Genomic DNA, 9,936 nt, shown 5'->3' on the forward strand with positions numbered 1-9,936 from the left:
GTTGATTTCTTTCATAGATTATTTTCTATCAAACATTTCCATAATAAAAAAAGCATAGAAAATCTGCTGAGTTTTTGAGTAGAATCGGTGAAAAAGTAATAGGTTTCAATAGGAGTTCTGTAGAAATCGAATGCGTTAGGTTTGTCTGTAAAATTTGTTCATGCAATTTTTTTTTATTAATCTTCCATTTCTAATCCATTTGATATTTTCTACGAAAATCCCTGGACATGATTTTCCTAAGTTTTTTCACTACATTTTTCTTCTCTTCATTGAACAAAATAAAAGAAAAGAAATTAGAAAAATTAAATAGAGGAATTTCTATAGAAAATGTTTCCATGGAATAAGTTGTATACAAAAATCGAATTTGATTGATTTCTTTCATAAAATATTCTCTATCAAACATTTTCACGATAAAAAATCGTTGAAAATCTGCTGATTTTTTCAGTAGAATCGGCGGAAAACTAATAGATTCCAATAAGAGTTGTATAAAAATGCGATGGAATTTTCTACCGAATGCGTTAGGTTTGTCTGTAAAATTTGCTCATACAAATTTTTTTTATTAATCTTCCATTTCGAATACATTTGAGATTTTCTACGAAAATTCCTCGACATGATTTTTCCAACTTTTTTGACTACATTTTTCTTCTCTTCATTGAACAAAATAAAAGAAAAGAAATTAGAAAAATTAAATAGAGAAATTTCTATAGAAAATATTTCGATGGAATAAGCTATACATAAAAATCGAATTTCATTGATTTCTTTCATAAAATATTCTCTATCAAACATTTTCATGATAAAAAAGCATCGAAAATCTGCTGATTTTTTCAGTAGAATCGGCGGAAAACTAATAGATTTCAATAAGAGTTCTATAGAAATGCGATGGAATTTTCTACCGAATGCGTTAGGTTTGTCTGTAAAATTTGTTCATTCAAATTTTTTTTATTAATCTTCCATTTCGAATTAATTCTGTATACTTCTTTAGAAAATATCCCAATAATGTTTTGTTTATTATCTAGAAATTATGCAATTGATCGAGAAGGAAGAAGCACGATTGTAGCTGGTACCCCTGGCCAACAATACGTGGACAACGTATTCTTCAACCCCGACAACGACTACGAAATTCTGACAATAAATCGCTCGATGTACGTATGCAAAACCTATTCCAAACTTTATCCAATATTTAGATTACTCTTTATTCATTTGGTTTTTCTTATTTCATACTCTGAAAATCGCATGTGCATGATTTTATAAACCAGAGTTGTCGGCACGGATTGGTACCTTAAGTAAGTAGCCTTGGAATATCTGTAATGTTTTCATTATTCTGGCTACGTAGTCCGCTTAGTCCTCATTCTGCGTAAACTGCGTTCTTTGTAGTAGAATTTTAGTTGGCAGTAGGGAACTTGCAGGAATTTTTAAAAAATTTCAAGTTTCGACTTCTTTCATGATTTTTTATTCTAATAATCTTAAATATTCTCCAATTGCCATTCAGTTTCACATAATCCTGGAGTCTCCAAAGATTATGATTGTACCCTCAAACAACTTTGAAAAAAAATGAACATTTTTAAAGAGAGTTTTTAAATAATATTGGAAAATAAATCCAATGGGGAAAAAATTGCAAATTAATAATTTACTGTATCTAATGGCTCTTAGGTCGTCATTTGTCACAGAACCATGATGAATTATCCATTCACAATTTCCTCTCTATCGGACTTATTTCCAAATCTTTATTAAAACATCATTTGAAAATGTTCAGTTTCTTTTCTATTTTTTTGTATTGTACAATCATAATTTTTAGGGACTCCTCCGTGATGTTCAATACAATGAAAATTGAGATAAATTTTAGATTATGGAGATGGAAAAACAATCGAGATGACAATCTTTTCGCTTAGCTATCTATGGGTTGTATAGAATGGCTAAATAGGGAAATTAGGGAAGACTGAAATCCATGCAAGTTCCCTATTTTTCGCTTTGTGATAGGGGAGAATGGAACAAAATGGACCATCACTGAGTCGAATTACCAAAAGTTTAGCTTGTGTTAACCCATATTTTGTGTATTTTACAATAAAAGTGGATTTATGGATTTTTATTTATTTTCAGAACAAATTCATGTAATAAATTCATATCAGTAGCGAAGTGGTAAACCGGTTTAAGTCGACTTATCTCCCAATTGAGCTTTTGAGGAATATTTTCGAATTTAACGAAGATAGCGAAATTTTCGTAACTATATTTGTTGTAGCTCTCAATCGGCTCTGCAAAAAAGGTTATACTAAAAATTTTGCTATCTCCCTTAGATTCCAAGATATTTATTAAAACTTGGTCAATAGTCAAAATTGACTTATACCGTTTTACCACTCCGCTACTGATATACTTCTATTCAGAATAAATTCCCCAATGAAGTTCGAAATTTTCACCAAGTGTACGGTTATCCAAGAACCAAGTGATTTTACTAGGAAAAATATGAAAATATCTTTTTTGGAGATTGAAAAATTTACAACAAAAAAAAGATGTTGATAATGTCATGCAATTTTTGTTTCACTTGGAGTATTAAATCTTTAGCAATTGGAGATTTATATCGATAAAAAGTGGTTTTAGGAGAAAATGTCAAGAGACTATTTTCTATCTGAGAAAATTTGAAACCAAGTACTCTCCCAATGTATTTCCCACTAGTTCCTGCTTTTTGCAAGATGTGGAGAATTGAGTTCTATGGCTTCAAGAATGACTTTTTGAGGAATTTAAACGTATGAAAAAATTGAAAAAACAATCTAGTGTGTTTGCTACAGAATGATATTGTTTTACATTAAAATTCTGTTGACGTTCAATTTTTTTGACCGATTTTCACTAAAAATTATCTAATTCGTTTTGCGACGTTCAAAACAATCAGAATTTAGATTTTTATTTTGCCGTACAATTTTTTCTGTTAGGATTTTTTCCATAAGAATTGCTACGCATGAATTGTAGGATTTTTTTTCTTCCATCTTACAATGAGGAAAAAAATTCAGTGAACAAAAAAATAAAAAAAAATTCAACTCCATCGAATTTTGTACATCAACAGATGTGCAGATTTGCATTAAATTCGCCTAGCAAAAGAGCTCGGTTCTTAAATTCTGTTTTTGACACTTCATTCCAACAACGAGGGATTTTCAAAGAAACTGTCACTATTCTAATGGGGCGTTCCATGCTAGTTCAACTGCGAATTTAGTTGAGTAAGGAATCCGGAAACTTTTGAACATTTATATCTCAATTACGAATTTTATGTGGAAAACTTAAAAAGGCTTTATTGGTCAGAAAGAATGGTCAGTTATTAAAAAAACATCGCTTGGAAAAAGTAAATATTATTGCGTTTTTTTAAATAAACAATTAGAAAAACCGTTTTGGCTATGTGAGTTCAACCCTAAAAAAATTGAAAAAAATATATGTTGTGGGAAATATTGTTGAGAAAGCTGTGTCAAAATTTTGTTTACTAACATTCACTGATGGTTGAGATATTAATTTTTTTATGACGTCGCGCGCTGTCTCCGCTCTTCAGTGCGCTACCCAATTCAAGCGCTCTCAATCCGCTAAAACTTTGAACAACCGTATAGCTCACTCAACACTTATTTCATGGTAAAGTGTGTTTTTTGTCGTTGTAAAAAAATGAATAATCATGAAAAGTCTTGTTTTTTTTTGAAGAAAATAGACGTTGGAAGAGAATGGAGCGCTCAGAATGGGCAATGCACTGAGCGGCGGAGACGTCACATGATTTTGATCATTAAAAAATTAATATTTTACGAGCCAGTTAATGTCATTAAACGAAAATTTGATATAGCGTTCTTAGTATTTCCCACATGACATATATTTTTTATATTTTTCAGAGTGGACCTCACGAAACTACAACGATTTTCCTAATTGTTTATTTTAAAAAATGCAAATAATATTTCCTTTTTCCGATCAATTTTTTTTTACGTAACTGACCATTCTTTCTCAACAATAAAGCCCTTCTGAAATTTTTGAATTAAACGCACAACTTTCAAGATATCAATAGTCAAAGGTATGTCTATTCGTTATTCACTGGAATTTTACAATTGTTATAACTTTAACAAAAAAAAATGGGCTGTTGATAATATTTCTGGCCCTCTTTCTGTGATATATGCAATTTAAGGCCCGGGTGTATTATCTTTCGAACGTTATCTTTATGTTTTTTTCATCTTTCGTCATTTGAAATTGTCAATTAAGTCCTGCATCATGCAGAAGTTTTGAAAAATTATGAATAAATAATTTTAAAAAAGTAGAAAAAATTCTTAATTTTTTCAAAGAGGATTTTTAATTTATATTCAGAATAAGTTGAATAACAAGAAATTGAAGAATGTATTTGATTTACCGTAACAAATGGCGGCCTATCACCCAATATCCTGCACGGGGAAGACTGATTTCTTAAATCTTTTCCCACACTGCACAGAGACATTTATTACGGAAAAGACTCTTTGAAAAAAGTTGCAATATTTTGGAGAATTTTTTAATCACACTTTTATCACATAAAAATGCCAGATGACTACATACCACTGTTTTGAAAATTGAGATACCTAGCTGTCACTTCCCATGAGGAGTTAGTGTTTTGTTATCCATCATGGAAAATGACAGCTAATAAATAATTTGCCACAGCGAATCAGATATTTGTAATTTCCACTTTTTTCAACTCATTCTGAATCTCAATTAAAAACGCTCTTTGAAAAAGTTCAGAATTTTTTTTATTTTATTTTTTATCATTCTATGATAATTTTTGGGAATTTCTACATGATGTACCATTGAATTGACAATTTTGGATTACGAAAGATAAAAAAATCCAGATAACATTCGAAAGATAGTACTCCCGGGCCTTAAAAAAAAATTTTTTTTGCCCTCGTTGAAATAGTGTGGAATGTCCCTAATACATTATCCCCTACAACATTGACGATCCATTTTACTCCTTACTCCCTTCCTTACCGCGAAATAAAAAACTGACTATTAAATTTCCAATTCAGCCAACTGGAAGTCTGGAGATCTCACGTGGATGCAAAACACAACTGGTGGGGCTACAACGAGACAACAGCAGTTGCAGGAAGGATTCGTGATCGTAGTGATTCACCAGAGCTCCTCCAGGTCGATTACACGCCCTTCCACATGAACAATGAATCTGTCTTGAGTGGAAAGTGCCCCCCAGCCTGGGACTTGGTCGGTGACACCTGCTACATCTACATCGGCGCCCCAATGGACTTCTTCAGCGCTCGAGAATTTTGCAGGCAGGCGAATGCCTCCATGCCCTTCATCATGGGCGATTACCTTCAGCTCTGGAGATTTCTGAGAAAACAGCAGGAACGCTTCGAGTATTCAGAGCGTGTCTGGGTGCAGCAGTTGGAGCGCATCGACCAGTGCACAACATTCACGTACCAAACCATTGAAATTGACCATTGCAGTCAGCCGAGCCCCTTCATTTGCGAAATTGACCCCAGAGTTTACATCGATCCATTGTCGTGGAGACGAGACATCGTCGCTGTGGGTGTTTTGGGCGCAATTGGAGCGGCTCTCGCTCTTTTGGCGGCTGCAATTGGATTTTGGATTTCAAAGTCCAAGAGACGAAAAATTGAGAGACTTGAGCGACGTAACTCCATCAGGCAGTCACTTCATTCGTTGAAATCGGTGGGATCCACTTCGGGATTCACTGAGCTGGCTTACAGGCGTAAACCTGTTCCTGTAAGTTTTATTTTTTTATTGTTTTAAGGGGAGACTACTGTGAGTTTTAAAATTCACGGGCTATTGGAATGCGATTTTTCATACATTAAAGATCGATTATATACACCCAAAAATGAATAATTAGTGCAAAAAAATTAATTGTTTATTGGTTGCCCCGCAGAGGCTTAAAATGTTAAAAATAGTCGAGGGCCTCTAATTTTTGAGCTACAGAGCTTTCTTTTTCTTCAAAATGTTTGAAAAAATGTGTACAATAACAATTACGGATTAGTTTTTAAAAATTCAACTCCTACACAGCTAATTTCGTAATTTTTTAAATGAAAAATTGCACCATTCATGTAAATCGGCCTGAAAAATGTTTCTGAAAGAATCGAGAATATATTTTAAATATTTTAAGGATAACTTTTCTGCCTATTTTACACAAATGGCGCAAATTTTTATTTTAAACAAAACGGAATTAGCTGTGTAGGAGTCGAATTTCAAAAAACTAATTCGTAATTATTACTACACCGATTTTTTCAAAAATTTTGAAAAAAAAAGACACCTCTGTGGCTCTAAACTTCTGCAGTGAAATGCTTTTCTACTTTTGTAGTTTAAGCTTTCATTTGCCCCTGTTTCCGAACATTTTACAATGATTTTATTATTTAAACTTTGCTGGTCTGAATTTGAATCTCGCTATTGAATAGTTAGAAAACGTTTTAAAAATCTAAAAAACATTTCAAATTCTACTTTTGGAGGAATATTCACTGTTAGAAATTTTTTGAAATTTCATTGGAAGATAGAGTAAATCTCATGAGAGTGACATTGAATCGAATTTAGGGAAAAAATTATAATGAAATTTCAAGTTTTAAGTAGAATTCACGAAAATTCATAAGTTTTCAGTGGTATGAGACGAAAAATTCACAACTTGATTAAATTTTGAGTGGAACATTCAGAAACAAAATGACATAAATTTTTAATTGTTCCCTGATTTTTCTGAATTTTCACAAAATAATTGAACTGAAAAATGAAGTATTTTATTGATTTCCAGATCATTTGAACAGGAGATCAATGGAATATTTGATTTTGCAATGACAAGATTTCCTGACATTTCAGTGGAACTTGATCACAATAAAAATTTCCAGAATTTGGCACGGAAAATTCAGACGTAAATTTTTAACAGTGTTGATGAAATAATTGAAAAATAGCCATTAAAAAAATTAAGAGCACTTTCTGTAAATAATTTATAAACAATCAATTTTCCGTTATAAAAATCACTTGTTCGGAATCGTAGAAAATTTATTCATATCCAGAATTTTACCAGAAATCGATTTCATGCCTAAAAAAATCAAATTTCCGGAAATTCAAAAATTTGTAATGATTTTTTTATAATCAACGAAGGTTTACATTGAAAACAACATTATCGTGAATTTATATTCATTTTAGTAATTCTGAAATTATCTCAAAAACCCTTGATTATAGAGGCAGTGTTGAGAAGCATTTTTAGGGAGTTTATTCAGAATAAGTCTTAGTATTTTCTACTAAAATCACTTATTTTCAAGAGAATTTCATAAGCAAAACAATTAGTAGACAATGAGTTGACTCGCCTCATTAATTAAGGTCTCTTAAAAAGCAGTAATCCAATTCCATTCATTTTAGAAGAAAAATGTAGAAATACTTTTCCCGTAGAGACTTTTATCCACTGCGAACAAATTAATCAGTGCTTTCTTGTAAAAACGTCCCTGATTTTCGAGATGATGAAGTAGTTCGCACGGATTTTATTAACAGCTATTAAATTTATGAAATTCAATAGCTGCGAATTCTTTTCTAAATAATCTATATCGATGAAGTATTTTCGAAGAGTTAATCACGCAGTAATTTTTCCACAAGCAGCAAATGCAGGAGAAAAGAGTGGTACTTGTTCCACCTCCAAAGGTTAGAGGAAATATGAGCATTTCTGCTGGATATGCTTTCAGTTTTGTTATTTATGATGTATTAATTGTTATTTTGTTCGGGCACCATTTGCAATCCTCATTTTTCCGAGTCAACAATAATTAGTGAATTACCCTCCACGAATAATTTTTTTAATTCAATCTGATCTAGAGAAAAGAGAATCGTTTAGAGTTTATTTATCACCTACTTGTAGAAATCTCCATGTAATATTATTTGGGAATGTAATTTTTTTTCAATTCGGAAAATATCGGATGTTTAACATAGAATTCTATGTCCGAAAAAAAAATTCAATTCAATTATGTAGTATGGAAAGAAAATCAACTCAATCTGAGGACCAGTTTCTTTTATGAATAGTTTTGCCAAGCAAGTCCATTGAATTCCTGTTAAGAATTAAAATCCTATTCCTTTTTGCCAATTTTTGAGAATGTCACAGCCCTTTACACGATTTTCGAATCGACATTTACCAAGCAAGCATCACTCGAATTGAATGTTACGAGCCATTTCTCTGCCCTCTAGCTCTCCCAAAATAACCCATTTTTTCTTTCCAACAGTCAAAATCAACCGACACCTTGACATCTCGCTCGCTCGACTACAAAAAAATGATGAACGGTGGTAGCATAGATTCAATGGACAAATCCCAGCTGAACTCCTCCATGGAAGACAACCAGTCCTACGACGTCTACGAAGCTCATAACCCCCGATACTCCCCAAGCACCAGTGACTTCAAAGGGGCGCAAAAATACGCAGTACCCCACGCAGAGACCGCCGTTTTCGACCTCGCCTACCGCAACGAGGGTTTCCGCAATCACTCGACCTTCACCTCTCGAAATAACAGTAATTGGCCGTCAGTGGCCAACAGCGAAGTAAACCCGGGCGATTCGCCAACCGATCCAATCGACGAATCTACGTACAATGCATCAACCCTTCCCCTGAACGCATCCCTAGCGATGACTGATTCAATCACAGAATTGAAACGTGACATCGAGCCAGCACCCTATTCCCCAGTGGAATACTCATACGACGGAGCACCAGCAACACCAGGATCAGAGCCTGTTCCCGAATACTTCATTCCACCACTGCCACCACAACCATATTACTACGAAGAGCGACCACGAAGTGGAACTTTATTAGAAACAAATCTCGACACTGGCGAGGAGAAGCCACTTCGATCGAAAAGCGAAGCACTGTTAGAAACAAATTTCGATGTTTTTCTTCCCAATGAACCGACGGAGTTGACGCAGTTGTCAGCCGATGCACGGAGCAAGAGCCAGCCGTTGGAGACGGCCATGTAGTTTGGGGGTTTACTATGACGAAAGTACAAATGAAATTTTATTGAAATTATGGGAGTAATTTATGATTTACTGTAATTTAGGAGAAACGTTTTGAGAGGATGTTGCCACAATCCTGCTCTTATCTGTCGCGTGTACATAAGGATAACATCATTATCGTATTGATTCTCTATTGATTAGTTTTCAATGAACTGTTGATTATTTTTGTGCATGCTTGGGGCAATTGTGTGATTAATTTCTCCCTGTTTTTTTTTTTGTTCATTTGAGATTATGAATTTTTGAGGAATTATGAGAGAGAGCACTACCAAGCTTTCGTACACGAGGGAATATTATAAGTGAAAGTTTTTGTGAATTGTGATATAGGAAACTCGTGGAAGAGTTAGCGAGTATAAATGATCTAGTTGATTAAGGAGAATTTATGAATTGTATGAAATGTTTATTTGCTAATTGACGTATTTTGCATGAGTTTTACATGAAATGAGATGTTCCTCGATGGACGGACACTTCCAATTATTATAATTATCATTTAGACTGGCATTCTTAGGGTAAAGTCAGACATAATCCGTCCAAAAATCGTTGTAAGATAGTCGGTAATGATTTTTAGTCTTTATGATGTTCAATCGTCGTTTCGCTCTGCTGGGGAAGAATGGTTATTTATAATACCTTAGTGTTCGTATTTCCTTCGATATCCCGATTTTGCGTTTCTAGTTATTGCAAGAACCCCGTTCTAGTAATTATTAAGTTTATGTATAAGTAATGAATTTTTGATGAATTGATTGTTAGTTATACATACATAATATTATTGTCTTTCGCTATCATAAGAGATTCCTTCAAACGGGATTCTTTTTGCATGACCAGTTACGAATGAGGTTTTTTTATATTTTTGTTCATCGAGAAATTCAAACGACTTTGGATCTATATAATAGCCATTAACTTCGTACTTATTAAAGCAACAATTTATAGATTATTGCAATAAACTTTTTTATTACGAATAAAACTTTTCTTTATAGTA

At 33.3% G+C, this 9,936-nt stretch overlaps 1 protein-coding gene across 1 annotated transcript in view; it reads left to right on the plus strand.

The window, feature by feature from the left end:
- LOC107045206 (protein bark beetle) overlaps positions 1-9,936 on the plus strand; it is a 51,940-nt gene extending 42,004 nt beyond the window's left edge. Inside the window, exons 6-9 of the mRNA XM_015267383.1 lie at positions 1,017-1,142; positions 1,257-1,283; positions 4,998-5,706; positions 8,187-9,936. Of these exons, the coding sequence (XP_015122869.1) occupies positions 1,017-1,142; positions 1,257-1,283; positions 4,998-5,706; positions 8,187-8,927 (1,603 nt within the window). The 3' untranslated portion in view covers positions 8,928-9,936. The remainder of the gene's footprint in view (positions 1-1,016; positions 1,143-1,256; positions 1,284-4,997; positions 5,707-8,186) is intronic.

Source organism: Diachasma alloeum, unplaced genomic scaffold (genome assembly GCF_001412515.2).
Source record: "Diachasma alloeum isolate Michigan unplaced genomic scaffold, Dall2.0 Dall_scaffold_00180, whole genome shotgun sequence".
Lineage (NCBI taxonomy): Eukaryota > Metazoa > Arthropoda > Insecta > Hymenoptera > Braconidae > Diachasma > Diachasma alloeum.